Raw genomic sequence first — 18675 nt, 5'->3', positions numbered from 1 at the left:
TCGGGGTGGAACCAGCTGAGGCCCCACGGGTGGGCTTGGGCCAGCAGTTGCCTGGGGACAAGGCTCCTTCAAGGCTTTTGCCAGTGGCCAGGTTGGCAGCTGTGGCCAGGGCTTGGGGCTGAGATAATGTCAATTTTTCCCCATCTCCTTTTTGCCAAGAGACCACAAAGACCCATTCTGGGCTGACACCCTCAGAAACCCCAACACATTATCCCAGCAACGTGGGCATCGTGAGACAGGAGCACCAATGCCTTTCAATGGCTCTAACTCAGCCCAAAGAACCCACCACTGAGAAAGCTTGAGCAGCTAAGAAAATAACCACCCTGTCGCTGAACCTGACCAAGAAAAGACGAGATGCTTCTTACAACACAGGGTACACTCTCCATAGGATGGGTTGAGTTATTCATGTAAGGTGCTCAGCAACCCAGCGTGAACGGGAACGGCAGCAAATGAGAGAGGTGTTCACCTCCTGCATTCTGGGGCCAAGAGTTTCAAAACACACGGTGTGATTTGGAAAGCTTGGCTCCACTTCTAGGTCAAACACTACCCTGAGATCTTGGCTCAGTTATTACGGATCCTGTAACGCTTGTCTAAAAGGAGGAAGCGCTCACCTACATACATGTTCTCCTACCACTCAAGCGAAATAATTCACACGCCCACTCCGATTTAGCTGGAATCAATGTGCTTCCTCCTCTACTGCACCAAAACTGCAGCAGAGGACAGCGGGCTGCAACAAAACGACCAGGCTGAGCCTCCTGGAATTTAACGACACGCAAATAATCTTGTTGAGGGCAGCAGGTATCGTCTCCGCTTTGCAGACGATGCGGAGAGACCCGGGGAGCGATGGGTGATAAGGCTTGAGCGCCCTAGTGAGGAAGGGCAGCGCGTAAGGGATGTGGAGTGGGGATGTCACGGCTATTTGGGCTGTTGGGAACATCCAACCGCCGGTTGGAGGGTGCGGGTGGGACTGCCGGGTGACATTGCCCCGGTCCCAGTGCCAGCAGCCGCCACCGCCGCTGCGCCACTGGAGCAACGAGAGCGGCAGATGGAGGAACTGGTTTGGCAAACAGCTCCGTACTGGGACCTGCCCAGCGCCTGGACGTGACTCAGGCGGGCTGGGCGCTGCCGGGAGGTGCGGCCCGGGGGGGCTGAAGGGCATCACCCCCCCTTCCTTAAACCAGCCGCCCATCTCGCACCACGGGTCTGGTCCCAAACGTCCCCCCGGTCCCCCTGTACTCCACCTCTGGCTCTCCCAGGTCTCCCAGACCCGGGTGGCTGGAGCTTCTCTTCAGCAGCGATGAGCCAGCGAGCAGGAATACGTAAAGGGGATTCCTGTGCTGAACAGTGCTGATCTCGGGGGGATTTTTAGCTGCTGTGGGAAACGGGGCTCCCCCGTCCCTAAACCAGCTCTGCCCTTCAGCTGCTTTGCAACCACGGGCTGGGCACATCAGCTCCGTGCTTTATTTGCCTGATAGGCTTATTGCAATATTTGTTCAAGGATCCACGCAAGGGACTGTAGGAACATTTTCCTATTTGCGCACAAGTTTCTGAGGTCTTGTGTTTCAACCCCCTGCAAAGGTCAGGTAGTTGGAAACTCCTTCGGCACCAAGTCTGTGTCTGTTACTAGAGCGAGACGAAAAACGCCCTATTAACAGGAGAAAAAAATGAAAGGTGTCCTGGAACTGCATGGAAAATAGCAGTGGGTATGACATGGCACGACACAGTCCCTGCCCCATGTACAAAACTATCCTGTATTCAATAAAGTTTATTGTCCGATCTTGGCTTTGGAGCGTTCACAATACAACTGCAATATAAGCCTTAGCAACAAAATGAGCACATCCACAAAATATGTCCATGTCACATCTGAAATACAAAAGTTGAAATATTCTTATAAAACATTCAGACACAAGATTGATAGATGGATACAGTCTTTTATTATTTTTATTGTGTTGTTTTTTTTTTTTTCTGTACCTTTCCATTTATTCCAGAAAAACTTTCTATAAAAAAATCATTGCTCTTTTTGGAATAAATCTTTAAAATAATTTCTTTTAAAATGCATCCTTCGTTTGTACAACACTAGTTAAATATATTACTGGTATTCTGCAAATGAATCACACCAGAGAACATTCACAGCATGTGTATCCTGGTTGCTTGGATCTGTTTTTCTTGCTGTAGGACAAGCATGATGCTGAGGATGAAAGAAGGCAATGAAGAACCCAGAAAAGGGGTTTCATAGTGTTCGCGCCCAGATATCACCAGTGAGGAGTGCTAAGGGGACAACCAAAAAACCAAACCCTTCAAGAAGCTTGAGAAAATGGCCTTCTATTATTATTTTTTCATTATGTGTAAGGGAGAGGAAAAAAATCCACTTATTTTGTCCTTAGTCTCCAAGACACAATGTAGTTTTGTTATTTAAAGTCTTAACATAGATCTGGCAATGGGCTGGGCCAGGAAAGGCGTGTGCGCGTGTGAATGGAGAGGGTGAAATGAAATAAATAGCTCTGTGAGTTTTATTGCTGCCCCATAACGTGGACCTTGCTTTACACATTACTTACTTACACTTCTCTAATTAGCTATCAGCTGGAGAGACGAAAGAACACAGCCTTTCCTGAAGGGACAGCCAAAACTCCATTTTCCACCAGAACTGGTAAAAAATAAAATTTAAAAAAATTGAAAGAAAAATGTCTGGAAGACAAAGCAACAGTTTCCTTTAGTCCAAACTCCCCATGTGTGAGGAGCGCCAGCTGCTCCTCTGCACAGCGGCGGATGCGAGAACCCGCGAAATGAAAAAAATGCCGGAGAACCACAGACATTCCCAGCATTATCCTTAGCGCTGCTTGAAAAAATCCAACTCGGGAGCTGGCTGGTGCTCCAAAAACTGGGGAAAAGCTGCCCGAGGATGCGGTACCGGAGGGATGATGCCACCGCGCTGCAGATTTCCTCCCCTTCCACGCTCGAGGCTTCTATAAACTGGGGAATGTGAAGGATTGTGGTTCTTACAAACCCAGCCAGACCCCGCCGTCCTCATGGGGACGCTCTCCAGAAGATGGAGAAAAGGGGATTTTTGGGCTTCGGGATCCAATCGCTGCCAACCTGCGGCTCCTTTTCTGTGCCGTGGGAGATCGGACGTTGGGGGCTCTGGAGCCGACACGTGCGAGCGCTGCAGCGACAGGAGATTATAAATCAAACCTTGCTCGGCAGGGCACCTAATATTTACACACGCTATCGCCCTCCTGAATAGGAATCCAATATCCGCTAAACAGCAGTGGAACAAAAGGGGTTATCTTGAATTTAGGCTGTTAGTAGAGCACGGGGCTAATAAATAATGGTGTCTCCTTCAGAGAGGATTTGTAGGAGGAAAGGCAAAGGCTACGAAAGAATAAACAGCAGCTAACAGGCCCTTTGTCTTCGCTATCTGATGCAGTCAGTCTACACGGTCACTGCCAGGGCTTTTCCCCAGTGGTTTCTGTAGGTGACCTTGACCTTCGGCAGGAATCACCTCGCTCAAGGGGGAGATCTGAGACCACACCGACCTGCTCTGTCCCCGTCTTCCCCCTGCGAAGGTGGGACTTGATGCCCCACAAAGCTTTACGGTAACACCAGCAAGAAAACTGCACCGAGACGGGTCAAACGTCCTGAATGGGCTTCCCAGGAGCGGGCGGAGGGCGTTCCTGCTCCTCCGGGTCCCATCTGGGCTCCGCTCCCCTGGGAACGACCAGGATTCTTCGCCCAGGTACCTGGAGGTGCTGCTGAGACGCCGAGCCCACGGCTTGGCTGTCCTTGAAACGCAAGCCCGCAGCACCGATCCCTGCCATGCCAAGGAAATTCCTGTATCAAATGCCTCGGTGAAAGCAAAGATGACAGTGGGATTGTTCATTACTCCAGCCAACACCTCCCTTTGCGAACCTCCCGAGCGAAAAGCCCCACGCGGCAGCAGCCGGGTGTAGGAAACCAGGCAAAACGCTGCCCGGCCGTCAGGGAGAAATGCGTCACTGGTGCCTGATGGCTATTCATGCTCTTCCCTATCAAATGGAAACAATTAATGAACTATTCAGCCTGCTGTATGCTGGCCGGAGAGAGAAGGGAGCTGAGTAGGGATGGGCAAACCTCAAACAATGCAGACGTCTGGATGCTTGTCTAGGACAAACCCCAATTAACAGCTTTGGGCTGATGGGAGAAGCTCGGAGGGCGCATCGCATCGAGCACTGGCACAGGGAGGAGTCACCCCAGAGGCTTTGGGGAGCTCCAGGGTCTCCTCGTTTATCCTCATGCTTTGCGTTTTCTGGGGATCACAGAAGAAACGCTGCGCGGCAAAGCAGAAAACAGAGCCCTGGCTCCCCGCTCGATGGGGAAACAGCGGCGTGGGGAGTTACCGTCCCCTGAGCGATGCCTCCCAGGCTGGGAGCATGACGGGTTAAGACATCAGCATGTCCTGCCAGCGCCAGTGCCAGCGCCAGCGCCAGCGCCAGTGCCAGTGCCAGTGCCAGTGCCAGTCCCAGTGCCTGCCAAATCCAGAGTCTCCCAGCTACATTTGTGGGCTGCAGGACCAGTGGGCGAGAGGACTAGTCATCCGGGACAGCCAAGAGAAGGATGGAAATATTCTACAGGAGAGAGACTTCTTGCAACGCTCACACACTTGCAGGCTGCAGGGGAGAGGTGCAGCAGGGCCTCTTCGCTCGGGATGGATTTGGCACGTTCCTGAAGCATACGGAGGGGAAAATACATCAGGAGAAGTCCTCGGCCAGCAGAGCACGCTCAGATCTAAGCACGTCCCCCAGTCCCACGGCATCGATCTGAGTCAGGGCTGGTAGGATCTGGCGGTGGCTGCAGACGCAGAGGCCACGCGATGAGGTTTGAGGGATGATTTTTCTCCTCTGCAGGTCTATTTCTGGTCCCCACAGCTGAGCTGTGGGAGGTTTGGCACCTCTCCCCCATTCCTCCGGGTAGAAATGCACTGAGGTGGGCGTCCGCAATACTGCGGAATGGATTCGTGCTCTGCCATGGGACGCCGGGGGAGATGTGCTCCTGAGAGCTGGGAACCGTGTCCTCCCGTGTGACGATGGCAGAGGGTCACGGGGTGGGGGTCAGCTCCATCGGACCCTGGGAAAGGGTGGCCGCAAGGCTCGGAGCAGCAACGGGAGGGTGCACGGAGCCGATGCTCCTTTGGCCCAGCTTCTGCACAGCTCTACCAGCTTCTGCACCCCTTAATCTCAGCTCAGGACACCCCTGGGGAGCAGCCAGCCGAGCGAATTTGGAAACGCAGTGGTGGCGAGGAGGGGGAAGCAATGGGAAGCCTCCCCTGCCCAGCTGCTCCATCCTTGTCAGGATTCAGGTGCCAAAGGTGGGGAGAGGAACGGGTTCTGTTGGCAAAGGCAAGGGCAAAGAGGGGAGGGCTGGTGTGGTTTTTGTGCTTCAGGTGCCATCTCTCCGGTGCCAGGCAGGGCCCACGCTCCCGACTCGTAACGTGGCTGCAAAGTGTCTCCCCAAGAAATCAGGGGTGCAGAGCAGGTTATCCCAGCAAAAGTACATTTTCAGAAATGCCCACCTGGGCCAAACGCTACGATCCGCAGCCCAGCTTTGGAGATACCACCCTCTGATCACAAAACCGTGCCCAGCTCACGACACAATCCTGCGTTCCAGGGCAGCTCCGCACTAGAGCGCTGGTACAGAGGGTGGCAGCTCACGTCTCATGAAACATGAAAACATGAAAACAAGAGGGGAAAAAGGCCACAGGTCCATCAACAGCAGCTGCCAGGGGCTGTGGTTGGGGGAACGGGCAGGGAAGAGCCTGCGGCCATGGGCGCTTGGGCATCGTCCTGCTCGAGTCAGTAATTCTGCGGTGGGTCAGGTGGGAGGATGTTGCCGTCTCCTTTCTCAGTGCTTTGATCTCCATGGCGACAAGGGGAATACGAGATCCAAGTTTAAAATATACTCTGCCTCCTGTTCTTCCCTCGGGCTGAGGAAAAGAGAGAGAGAGATGGGACAGAGAGGTCAGCGGGCGAGCGGCACTTTGCAGAGATGCCAAACCCTGCAGTGCTCTGGGTCAGGAGGTTACGAGCCCAGGGCATTCATGGAAGAGGGAGCTGTGCCTCAGGGCACCTAGACTGACTTGGGTACCATGGTAGGTGACAAGCAAGGATGCCCTTGGGGTAATTTGTGGACTAAAGCAGGGAAAAAGGAACCAGGTTTAGTTTTTTCCTATGTGGGACTCACTGGGAGCAACCCCAGTCTGTGGCACCATCTGGGAGAGGTCAGCGTGATTTTCCCCAGTCCTACCTGACTGCTGAAAGGCTGAGCCTCGGTAGCCAGGGTCCTTCTGAAGCTGGATCTCCTTCAGGGAGAAGATGGAGACATCTACGCAGAGAGGACAGAGAGGGTCAGTCCCGCTGGAGTGATCTGCAAACCCAGGAGGGACAGCAGCGCCTAAGGGCAGCACTGCACCTCCGCAGAGCTTTTCTTTCGCACTCCTGCTCCACATTGTCCTACCCACAGAATCACAGGATCACAGAATCCCAGAATGTCAGGGGTTGGAAGGGACCTCGAAAGCTCATCCAGTGCAACCCCCCCGCCGGAGCAGGAACACCCAGCTGAGGTTACACAGGAAGGTGTCCAGGCGGGTTGGAATGTCTGCAGAGAAGGAGACTCCACAACCTCCCTGGGCAGCCTGGGCCAGGCTCTGGCACCCTCACCGGGAACAAGTTTCTTCTCATATTCAAGTGGAACCTCCTGTGTTCCAGTTTGCACCCATTGCCCCTTGTCCTGTCACTGGCTGTCACCCAGAAGAGCCTGGCTCCATCCTCCTGACACTCCCCCTTTCCATATTGATCCCCATGAATGAGTCACCCCTCAGTCTCCTCTTCTCCAGCTCCAGAGCCCCAGCTCCTCAGCCTTTCCTCACACGGGAGATGCTCCACTCCCTTCAGCATCTTCGTGGCTGTGCTGGACTCCCAAGCAGTTCCCTGTCCTTCTGGAACTGCTCCTTGCCCTTGCAGCCACCAAGGTTCCATCCCACCCTGCCACAGGAGCACCTCCCAGTGAGCAAAGACAAGAGGCATCCCAAGAGACCTGGCTGCAAACCACCACCCTGGAGCTGCACAGCAGCTCTTTTTGCTCCACATCCCCCCGGCCAGAGGACAACGTGCACTTACTGTCGGGCAGGAGATGCACCCGCTCTCCCAGGCTCTTGAAGTACGCGTGCTGCAGGGCTGCCTCCGCCGAAATACGCCCTTTGGCTTCGAACTGCACAAAGCCCCACAGAAAGGCAATTACACAACTGTGAGATGGCTCAGAGACCCCGGACACGGTGTGTGCACATCTGTGCACGTGTCGGTGCCCCAGCAAGTTCCTGGGCCACGTGGGCGGCCACGTGTCCAAACCCCGTGCACGCCGTGGGGTTGTGCAGGCAATTCCCAGCGCTGTTTGCGTGTGCACAAGGGACAGCACATGCTGCGTGGCCACGGGAGTGCACCGGCCATGCCGCACCTTATGGGTCATCAGGGTTGTATCCTCTCCCTTGTGTCTGAGGGGACACAGGGTGAAGGATGGTTCGCCGTCCTTAAAGGGAGGTGGTTTAGGACAGCATCTACGTGGCCACGGCTGTAGGGCCATGGCTTATTCTGCAGTCGCAGCTCCCACCCTGCCCGGCTCCAAAATCAGCGTGAAGGCAGCCAGAGTACCTTAATTTCAGCAAACTCCTTTGCCGTTCACCTGCTCTACCACTCACCAGAAGGAGGTTCATCAGCAAGTCAATGCCTTCTGAGTCCAGCCTGAGAGAAGGAGGAAAGAAAAAATGGAGCGTTATTGCATGCAGGAGACGTTGCAATGGTCAATGCAAGGGGCAAGGGGCGGCTGGGACCTCCAGTGCACAGCTGCATTCAGAAACTGCCAGCACCACAAGGAGGAAAGTTAGGAGCAGCATAAGCCCACCATGTGTCCCCGCTCAAGGAGGTACCTTGGGGCGTGATTTATTAACGGCTGGGCTTGGTACTGCGTGAAATTGTAAGCCTTAAACTCCTCGTTGGATGTTATTCCAGGCCAGGTGTCTTCTGTTGGGGTTCCTGGGAGGGGAAGAGAGGGAATCACATCACGCCTACTTGGTGCAGAGAGAACAGACGCACGTGAGTGCCAGTGTCCTGCCCAGGAGACAGGGCACGAATTTCCCCCGCGGGCTGGCACCCACCTGCGCATAGAATCACAGAATTCTTTTTGTTGGAAAAGACCCTCAAGATCATCGAGTCCAACCATTCCCCCACCCCTGGTACTACCCCATGTCCTTGAGAACCTCATCTCCGTCTGTCCAACCCCTCCAGGGATGGTGACTCCAGCACTGCCCTGGGCAGCCTGTTCCAATGCCCGACAGCTCTTTGGGGAAGAAGTTGTTCTTAATATCTTATCTAAACCTCCTCTGGTGCCACAGGGCAAGCCTGGCAGGGGGCTGCAGGCAGCACCTGCCCACGCCTGCCCACGCCAGGCTTTGCTCCCTGCCCACGCCAGGCTTTGCTCCCTGCGGGTTCCCAGCCTGCGCTCTGTCCCCGCTCCTGCAGGCAGCCACTGCCCTCGCGTGGGGATTTGGGAGACAGCAGAAGACTCGCTCACCCAGCAGCCTGAAGATCAAATGCAGCTCTTCTTTCACCGTGGAGCCAGGGAACATGGGGCGTCCGGTGACCATCTCGTAGTGGATGCACCCAACACCCCTAAAGCAGCAGCAGAAGCTCTGGGATTAGTGGGGGAGAACACCCCACCACCCCTTGGCCAGGACTGAGGTTCCTGGAGAGGGAAAGGAGCTCCAGGAGCTGTGTCCCTTCTCTGCTACGGGTAACTAGTTGTCCCTGATTGTGGACACTGTGCTCCAAAGACCCTGAGCCTCTGGGAGAGCCCACCACCCTCTGGTGGAACCAACACCATGGGCACACACGGTGCTGCGCTGGCAGACGGATGGAAACGCCCGACCCAGCATCCCTGAGACCTTGGGAAGCTCGGAGCTGTGACTCACCACATGTCGATGGGTGTGGAATACTCGGTAGATCCCAGCAGGACATCGGGGGGCCGGTACCACAGCGTGACCACCTCATTGGAATACGTTTTCGTAGGGACGGACTTGGCTCTGGCTAGTCCTGAGGATGAAAGGGATGGGCATCAAGGAGCTGCACCTCCTCGCGAAGATGCATCTTCCCCAGAGAGGGACCACGTACCAAAATCAGCCAGCTTGAGCTCTCCTCTCTCGTTGATGAGCAAGTTCTGGGGTTTGAGGTCTCGGTGCAGGATCTTTCTCCCGTGACAGTAAGCCAGACCACGCAGCAGCTGGAACATGAAGATCTGTGGCAGAGAGAAGGGGGTTGCGTTTAGCACTGGGGCATGGGTACCAAAAATGAGTCTGCTCCAAGGGCTCTCAAACTCATGGCCAGGAAAGACTCCTGGAAGCTGCTCTGAGGTGGGACACACTATAGACAAGTGTTCAGACCCACCACCAGCAATCCAGAAAAGGGGATGAACAAAGTCTGCCATGCACAGTGATTATATTTAGGGTGGTAGTAGCTGCAGAAAAGCTGCTGGAGCATCAGAACAGGCTGAAAAAGGTCAAAGAAGAGTAAAAAGGCCGAAATGAAGAGAGAAGGGGCATCCAGCCTCACCCACCCTGCAACACCCCGGACCGTGCTCATGGGGAGCTCCCAAACGTGGGGTCCCAGGCAGCGCCATCTCACCTTCACGTTGTGCACGCTCATCAGGTTCCCACAGTTATCCAGATATTGCTTGAGGTCGTTGTCCTGCAAGGGGAAGCAGCTGTCAGCCTCTCCTTGCCTCGGGCCCCATCACCCGCCGTCCCCCCGTTCCCGCAGGGAGCCCCCCCAGACCCACCAGGTACTCGAAGACGAGGGTGAGGGAGCGCTCGGTGTGGATGATGTCGTGCAGGGTCACGATGTTGGCGTGTTTCAGGTTCTTCAGCAGCGACACTGCAAGGAGAGGACGTGGCGGGTTGGGGCAGCGGGAGCTGCACGGCCTCGTCGAATCATTTTGGTTGGAAAAGCCCCTCAAGATCATCGAGTCCAACCGTTCCCCACCCCTGGCACTGCCCCATGTCCCTGAGAACCTCATCTCCGTCTGTCCAACCCCTCCAGGGATGGTGACTCCAGCACTGCCCTGGGCAGCCTGTTCCAATGCCCGTCAGCCCTTTCCAAGACAAAAAAAATTCCTAATATCCAATGATGGTGGGACTGAAGGTAGAAACATCCACCTACGTCACCCATCCCAAATTTGCTGTGACCTGGCATTGCCTGTGAGGGCTGCGATAGGGAAAAGCCCCCCCTGTCCTCACCTTCCCGTATGGCCGTGCAAGGTGCCCCTTCCTCGTGCTCCAGGCGAATCTCCTTCAGGGCAACGAGGTTTTCGGTCAGCTTGCTGCGCCCCTTGAAGACGGTGGCATAAGTGCCCTGGGGGAGAGAGAAAACACAAGCCGCACAGACCGTTTATCAGGGTGGCACAACACTCACACACTCCGTAACTTTTGCAGGAAGGACAATTTAAAGCTAAAAGGCCAAGTCTGAAGTCTACGGAAAGACCTGGTCTAAGAATTGCTGTATATCAAAGAAATTTGGCCACAGTCTGCCCTTTGCACTTCTAACTTAATTTAAACCCTTACGGGGGTTTCATAGTCTACTCACCTCTCCCAGTTTATCCAGTTTAACATAAGTTTCCAGCTTCCCGAACCCGATATCTGACTGTAAGAGAGAACGAAAAACGTCACTGGGTAGATCTCATCAGGAATGGCTTCAGGTCCTGGGGGGAAGGTCAAGGACAGCGGGCAGTCACAGCTTTGGGGGCAGATCAATCACGGCAGGTGTTTGCATGCAGCAACCCATTACTGATGCCCAGCCCTTTTCTTGAGTCATTTTCTACGTCCTGGTCTTCACCGCGACTCCGTTCGTTTCTCTGAGTGCTGGTCAAATCGGGCGTGAAAGGGACATTTTGCCATTTGGAAGAGTTAACTCTTTAACGTATTGCCAAGACCTGCTCTCGTGTACCCAGTAAAAGAAGGGCAACCACTGCAAGGCCAGAGATTTTGGTGTCCCTGACACTGCAGTTTTCTGTGGGGACGGAAACACCTCCTTGGTTAGTCTGGATTACCTTTGTGCCAGGGAGAGGGATAGTTCCCAACACAACAGCACCCAGAGCCCAGGCCAAACTGGTGCTCCTGAAGCTTAAATACTAAACCAGGGTCATCCTCCCACAAAATAACATTTGCACCGGTGCAGTCCCAGAGCAGCAGCTCTGACCCCAGCTCCCCCAAGCCCCCCCAAACCCCAGCGTGTCCCCCTCCCCTGAGCCAAGGGCTCACGCCGTGCTGCTGGCCAGCAGATGGAGCTGGATGGACAGCTGTCAATCAGCAGGCACAGAGAATCATAGAATCATTTCCGTTGGAAGAGACCCTCAGGATCATCGAGTCCAACCATAACCCAACTCTAGCACTAAGCCATGTCCCTGAGAACCTCGTCTAAACGCCTTTTAAACCCCTCCGGGGATGGTGACTCCACCACTGCCCTGGGCAGCCTGTTCCAATGCCCCACAGCCCTTTCCGGGAAGAATTTTTTCCTAATATCCCATCTAAACCTCCCTTGGCACATGGGCTGTGTGGAGGGAAAGCTCCCTTTTTGCTCACACAGGCTGGATTTGGACCGGCAAATCCCAGGGGAACATAGCAGGTTTTTTTACTCCATTTTGGCTTCCCCAAACCCTCTGCATCCCCTGGGAACAGATGTGTCCTGAGCAGGGAAATGAAGTGGCTGCTGCAACCTGAGGTGCTGTACAAGCCCCCGGAGCCATCCTGCCAGTTTTGCATGTCTTATTCATGGTGGAAACCATGAATATTAACAGCACATTGCTCTGGCTGTGTCTATTTTATTGATTAGGCAGAACAGGCAGGTAAACGCGAGCTCTCCTTTTCTCCTCCCTCCCTTGAATGCCAGATCTGAAGACGCCTGCTGAGCCCTCGCTGCCGTGTCTGTACAGCTCCGAGTGCTCCCGGGCAGCAGGACACACGCTTGCACATTTGTAATCAGGGCACCGGCTTCTTCCTCCCACATATGCTGATGCTCTGCAGGAAAGTAACTGAAATGCCAACGCTGATGCAAAAGCTAATTCATTATTTATCGGCATTTGCATTTCAACTAGCAGAGGCCCCAGCACTTGCTAAACCGCAGGAGGTTTTCCACCTCCTCCCCTTTGGAAGGAGCCAGGCGGAAAGGAAAGGCAGGTATGTGCAGAGGTGAGTGAAGGAACGTGCAGGGCTGGGGATTTGCAGGGCAGGATGTGGATATGCATGTGTAGGAGTGACACGGGGACGATACGCACATGCGCGTGTGTGCAGAAAGGGATTTGCATGGGCAGAGATGTGTGTGTGTCTCTCGATGACACACAGGAGGTACAAGGGAGCTGGCACAGCAGGGCAGGACCGCATGGGTGGGTGACAGGCAGCACATGCACCTGCTGGCTGGGACCTGTGTGCGTGAAGCGAGATGCCGTAGCCGGCACCGCTCGCTCTGCATGACCAGACTTACGAGGGAAGCCCGTCGGGACATCCTGCTGAGGGGCTTGGGGAACTCCGGGCTCTCCATCTGCAGCTTCTGCAAGAACTCGGGGGGCAGGCGGATGTCCATGGGCAGGGAGAGCCGCTTGCTGACATCCTGCGGAGAGGGTGATGAATGCATCCGATGAAAGGAGGTCTGTGCAGAGATATTTAAAGGGAAGTGCTCTCTAACCAGAGCTGGTGTTAATGCCGAAGCAACGGGTGCAGAGACCATGGGACCGTTAGTCAAAGGAAAAAGGAAAGTGTGTGCGCACGCGTGTGCACGGGGATGTGCACTGGGCTTTGTCAGGTACTGTGATTGTCCCCAACAGGACAGCCAGGGCTCATGGCCGAGACTGCCAGGTCCCCACAAATCAACCACCGGCTCTTCCAGCCAGCAGGCAGGTGACAACGCAAACTCACCGCGTCCCCTCTGCCCGCCCCGGCCTGCCGCAGGTACTTGCCTCCATGGAGAAGCGGCGCTGGTTGTTGTTGCGGTAGCGCACGGCCATCGGGGACTGTCCCTCCACCTCGGAGGGGGACACGGGGCTGCTGTCTGCTCGGAAGTCCCTGCCCAGGTGGCCCAGCTGCAGGTGCCCTTGAGCCAGGTCTGAGGACAAAGAGAAAGGAGAAGGAGCTGCTGGAGTGGGCAGCAGAAGTGCCAAGGCCCAAGGCTTTGGAGAAAAGAGAGTGAGAGCAAGGCAGGGAGGTCCAGAGATGCTAGGAAAGTCTTCTTCCTCCTCTTTATCCAGGAGGCAGAGAAAATACCTGCTTTTTGCTCCAGACTTTGCACAGGATTTTGCACAGGTGAGTATTCATCTTAACTTCCCAGCCTTATCTTCAACTAACGTCACACTAGACAAAACACAATTTGTACTTTAGGGACACCGAGGTGCCTGAGCCTGGCTCTGGATCCCTCCATGCGAGGTGTGTGCAAAAACAAAACAGAAAGAAAACCATGCTTCTGGGGAGCTTACAGGCACACGTACCTAATCTGCTTCAGGAATCGCCAAAACCAACAGACATCAGAGTATTTTCCTCTAAGGATGTGACCGTTTCTCAGCAGATGTTTGGGATTAAAGGCTGCAGAGTCACTTATCGCAAAACAAAACACTCCAGGCTTTCCTGCCCCAGCCTGTTGCATTTAGCCAGACACGCAGACCTGAGAAGCACAAAAGCTCTCTTGAAAACCAAAGCAACTCAGAAAAATAACTCTTCTCTCGGGACCCTGGGTGTGAAGCCTCAGTGAGCCCAAGCAAACCTGAAAAGAGCAAGAAATCAGAACAAAAAAAGCTATTGAGCTCTCTGTGGTCTCCAGTTTGAGGCTTGCACTTAAACCTCCTCACTCTGTAATTAACAGCTGGTTGATGGGGAGGCAGCACTAACTGGGTGTGCTGGGATGCAGGAGGCAGTGCTAACTGGGTGTGCTGGGATGCAGGAGGCAGCGCTAACTGGGTGTGCTGGGATGCAGGAGGTAGCACTAACTGGGTGTGCTGGGATGCAGGAGGCAGCACTAACTGGGTGTGCTGGGATGCAGGAGGCAGCGCTAACTGGGTGTGCTGGGATGCAGGAGGTAGCACTAACTGGGTGTGCTGGGATGCAGGAGGCAGCGCTAACTGGGTGTGCTGGGATGCAGGAGGTAGCACTAACTGGGTGTGCTGGGATGCAGGAGGCAGCACTAACTGGCTGTGCTGGGATGCAGGAGGTAGCACTAACTGGGTGTGCTGGGATGCAGGAGGCAGCACTAACTGGGTGTGCTGGGATGCAGGAGGCAGCGCTAACTGGGTGTGCTGGGATGCAGGAGCACCACCTCCCCAAGGCAGGGATGCATCTCCCTCTGAGAAAGCATGTGGCCAAGCAGGGGACAACCGTTTTCTCTCCTTCCCGGTGGCCGTACCGCTCTCTTTCTTCTCATCTAAACTTTGCAGCCACCCTCCAAGTCAACAAGACCTCCAGGGTCCTGCCATAAAGCGCCGGTGTCCTCCGTGCACGCTGCAGTTATCTCCCCAGAGCCAGGAGGAACATCTCAGCAGGGAAACCACCCGGGGAGGACCTGTGACGCTCCAAACCGAGCCACCCAAGTCCTCAAGCTCTTTCCCCGAGCTGCACAGAGACAATCCCCAATGCAGATTTCAGCGCGGCCAGCGATGATCTCATTGCTGTCACAGGGGGGAGAGCAGGGCTGGGACCTGGCTGCACTTTGCTCATCTGACGGATGAGAAGTGGCGGGCCAGTGACCTGGGAAAAGATGCGTTTTGTGCCATGGTCACTGGGGGAGCGGAGGACCCGCAGTCGCAGGGGTGTCCTCCATAGAGAGCCTGCACCCAAGGGAGGGCTCAGCCCATGACACTGGGCTCGGTGGAACCTGAAACAGCGCCAGGAGTTTTTGGGCAGATAGGCGAGAAAAAGGCACAGCGTCACCTTTTTTCCCAGGACCGCTGCAGGACTCTGGTCCCTGCTCCTTTCTGGCCATCTGTCTGCGCAGGAACAGTTAGGAAACCTACCCTGAATGAACCACAGGTATGAAATTAATGTGGAGCGATTAAACTGCATCAAATCTTTTTTTAACTTGTTTGCTTCCTAAGCAAATCATCTGGGAAAAAAAAAAAAAATAAAGGCCATTTTAAATCTGACTGAACGGAGTTCGACTAATCCACTTTAAATTATCGTTCGGGTGAATTTGTGCTGGTTCCTGTAGGTAAACGAGCCCAAAGACTTGGGAAAAGACGCAGCCTGTCCCTGAAAGGTGCAAACCTGCAGTGCCCTCTCTCTGAACCAGCAGCACACCAACCTCTCCTCATCTCCAAGAGCATCAGATGTAAAGCCAGAGGTAAAACAACAACCTGGACCCCCCGGCACACGCAAAGGGGGATGGGATACGCAAAAGGTGAGCTGCCAAAGGATGGGAAAAGCGTGTGAAAATAGAGAAGACTTGCAGAGATGAGGGGAAAGGTGTTTTAGCTGCCGTGGGGCCAGCACGGACCATCCCGCATCACCACGAGGTGCCCACGGCACCCGGGGACACCCGGCCCCGCAGGGCTGGGGTTGCCCCTGGGCTTGGGGAACCTTCTGGGTGCTCGTGGGAGGAGCCGTGAAGCTGTGGGTGTGCAAACCTGTCTGCTTCTGCTCGGCATTTCATGTGGATTACGGTGAGCCCTGACACTCCGCAAATAACGAGGCTGCATGGGATATCAAAGCAAATTAAAGCGAGACCGCAGACGCGGCGGCTGCCTTTGACGAGCCTCCCGCCTTTTCTTGATAAATATATTTAAACGCTGCCTCTGCCAAAACAAGCTTTGATCTCCCAAGGAAAGGGGCCAGAACCTTTCCCTGCTTGCCCGACTTACAACTTTTAATTACTTTGCTAAGTGTGAACTCTCCTCTCCAAGCTCTGTTACACTCACGCGGAAGGGCTGCACTCACACCTTGCATTATTCATCCTCCTTCCTCCTCCTCCTCATCGCTTCTCCATGGCCTTGCACTCCAAAGGCCAGATTTGTCTCTGCTTTACGCCATCGCAAACTGGGAGTTACGTGGCTTCGCAACCCGAATATGGACAATATTTGTCCTCGGAGGACAGGCCGGGCAGTAGGTGTCTTGGGGCAAAGCCTTGGCATAGACAGGAGCTATTGCTGGATGCCACCAGCTCTTCTCAAAGCAAACGGGAGCAACCAAGACCTGACAGCTCTGAAAATCTGGAATATGGAGAGGAATGTGTGACTGGGGCAGGCCATGAGGAAAGGAGAGAGACCAGGGAGGAGGTTCTGCTTCACCAGCCCCGGGCACAGGCAGCCCCTTGGCCTCTCTGCATTGTCACACTCCATCAAGGTGACATTGCTCACGACGCGATGTGTCTGGGCTGGAAAGCTGTTTGCTTTTCCACTTGCCAGCTCTGCTTCTCTCCGGCCTCGTGTTATCAGCCTCTGCGGGCGAAGTCATGAGAATTACGGGATGGAGAGGACAGAGCTGGGGATTTCCCACCATACCAGGTTTCCACCCCCGAGAAGGCCTCAACTTGTCCCGTTGCCAGACTTAGAGCAGCTCTGCACGTGCTTCTGGAGCATCTCATGAGCAGCTTGTCTGGGCTCTGCATCCCCCTCCTCCCCAAGGACAGGCAGGGGCACTCGCCGCCACCAAAGTGCAGGATTTTCAGGCTGCCCCGACCTGTGAACGCTGATAACCTGTGATTTCTGATGCTGGAGGGAAAATAACAACCGCAAGCAGCTCCCTGAGGAGCTGTGCGAGGTGATGAAAGACAAAAAGGATGTGCTGATCGCCGCCGTGATCAGCGCTCGTGTGTGGAGCGAGGGATCACGGTGCCTGAACCGTCACAGGTCATCTGCTTACCGGGAGAGAAAAGATCCCTGAAAAGATCCTTGAAAAGATCCCTGCAGGCAGAGACAGCCCAGGGGCACGTTCAGAGATCCTGAGCAAAGTAGGCACGACCTGAAGCAAAGCTTTTCCCTGTTTTGTGGGAAAGAGAAGCAGCACAAGAGCGAGTGCCACGGCTCCAGCCTCAGCTCTGATACCAGTTTTCTGCACGATGGTAGCAAAGACGTTTTGCCTCTTTGCACCTCGATTTCTCCACCTGGAAAAGGGAGCAGTCCAATGCTTCAGAGAGAACTGCTGCTTCCCCAAAGTCAGAGCCCTCTCCAGACCAGGCTGCTCCAAACCTCGCCACCAAACCTTGCAAAAGAGCATTTTGCACTTAAAACCCCTTTTGCATCCCCTCCAGCATCCCCAAAACGATCCCGACACCCATCTGCAGCGTCCCACTCGTACACCGTGCTCAAATGAGTCCTCACCCCGGGGTGCTGGGGCTCGGACCCCCCCGGCACCGACTCCTCCAGCTTCCCCTGCCGAGCACCCACCACGTCCTCTGGGCAAAGAGCTCCCGAAGAGCCAGGAGGGGCTTAGGAAACCAAGAGACGCCTCAGACAAATGCGGCTGTCAGGGCTCTTCATAAACAACCGCTGCAGCCTGCGGGAGACGGAGATTAAGGGCACTGTGGAGGTGACTTCTCGGCGTTGTTTACAGTCCCCAAGGGAAACTTCACGGAGAGATCTCGGGCAGGAGGGCGCAGGCTCGGGGTGGCGCGTTTTCACTCTTATTCTTTCCCGGCTCTCTCAGAAGCGAGACCAAAAGCCGGGGTGGGGGGATAGGCGGATTCTGCATGCACGGCTTTGCCGTTCAAGGGCAAAGGAAGAACTGTGACCGAAGCTTCGTTAAAGCAGAAGAACAGGGAAATCGCCTCTCCGACAAAGCCTCGGTTTGCACGGCAGAGATAACGAGCCCAGGCTCAGGCATCCCAGAGCAGGGGTCCCCCAAGGAAAACAACAGCAGGAGCAGCTGGCAGTGCTCAGGACTTCCGTAGCCTCGTACCATTTTATCCCCACGGCTTCTGCCCATCTAATTAAGGGCTCAAGTCTAATTATAGCCCTCGCTGCTTGCTAGGGTGTGAGGGGAGGTGTGTGCGGAGGGGAGCTGGGAAGGATGCTGTGAAGGGATGCTGTTCAGGGCAGCCTGGGTGTCTGGGGGGATAAAGAGCATCGGGAGGTGCAGGAGTGAGGAAAGCCAGCTCTAAATTAGGTTACCGCATCTCTTCTTTCAAGCAGGTTCGCTGGCACAGAGACAGTCCCTCCCCGCTGGGGCAGACGCGAGTGCCAGGCAATTACATCACGGCCTCAGCCTCTGCTTGCAGCAAAAGCTTCAAGCAATTGTGGCTGCAGGGTGAGGGGAAAAGAGAGCTTGAACGTGACCTGATGGGAGCCGAGGGCACCGACACAGAAACGGGCAAAGCCAGTTGTTTTGGCAGGAGGCAGCTGCGAAGCCATGACGTGATCGCCAGGAGCAGTTCAGCCTCGCAACCCACAGCAGCGAATTCACCTCTGGATGAGTCAAGTCTGACTTTATCAGGTTTCCAAACGCCTGCCTGCCAGCGGCTCTGCCTGCTTGTCCGTGCACGGCCGCCTCGGCGGGATCTGCTCGGGTTTACGCCCCGAGCGTCGCCCCTCCCTTGATATGCCCATAGCTGGAGACAGCAGAGCCTGCCCCAGCCTGCAGAGAGCTGCTCTGCTCGCGCAGGGGACGTGCCCTGCTCAGCTCATGGAGTTGTT

At 55.0% G+C, this 18675-nt stretch overlaps 1 protein-coding gene across 3 annotated transcripts in view; it reads right to left on the bottom strand.

The window, feature by feature from the left end:
* Positions 1-1775: 1775 nt before the first annotated feature.
* CDK18 (cyclin dependent kinase 18) overlaps positions 1776-18675 on the bottom strand; it is a 39146-nt gene continuing 22246 nt past the window's right edge. For 2 of the 3 annotated variants that reach the window (XM_065649365.1, XM_065649364.1), the window contains exons 3-16: positions 13024-13169; positions 12552-12677; positions 10659-10715; positions 10313-10427; positions 9856-9950; positions 9702-9764; positions 9192-9315; positions 8993-9113; positions 8596-8693; positions 7952-8057; positions 7724-7766; positions 7149-7239; positions 6277-6354; positions 1776-5956 (exon numbers count right to left, since the gene is read on the bottom strand). In XM_065649365.1, coding sequence (XP_065505437.1) covers positions 5922-5956; positions 6277-6354; positions 7149-7239; positions 7724-7766; positions 7952-8057; positions 8596-8693; positions 8993-9113; positions 9192-9315; positions 9702-9764; positions 9856-9950; positions 10313-10427; positions 10659-10715; positions 12552-12677; positions 13024-13169 — 1298 coding nt within the window. In that variant the 3' untranslated portion in view covers positions 1776-5921. Of the gene's footprint in view, positions 5957-6276; positions 6355-7148; positions 7240-7723; positions 7767-7951; positions 8058-8595; positions 8694-8992; positions 9114-9191; positions 9316-9701; positions 9765-9855; positions 9951-10312; positions 10428-10658; positions 10716-12551; positions 12678-13023; positions 13170-13327; positions 13405-18675 lie in introns of those variants that run through there. The other variant, XM_065649363.1, reaches the window with a different exon arrangement.

The sequence above is a fragment of the Caloenas nicobarica genome, chromosome 21 (genome assembly GCF_036013445.1).
Source record: "Caloenas nicobarica isolate bCalNic1 chromosome 21, bCalNic1.hap1, whole genome shotgun sequence".
NCBI lineage: Eukaryota > Metazoa > Chordata > Aves > Columbiformes > Columbidae > Caloenas > Caloenas nicobarica.
The sequence above is the reverse complement of the archived record's forward strand: the minus strand, read 5'-3'. Positions and strand labels throughout refer to the sequence as shown.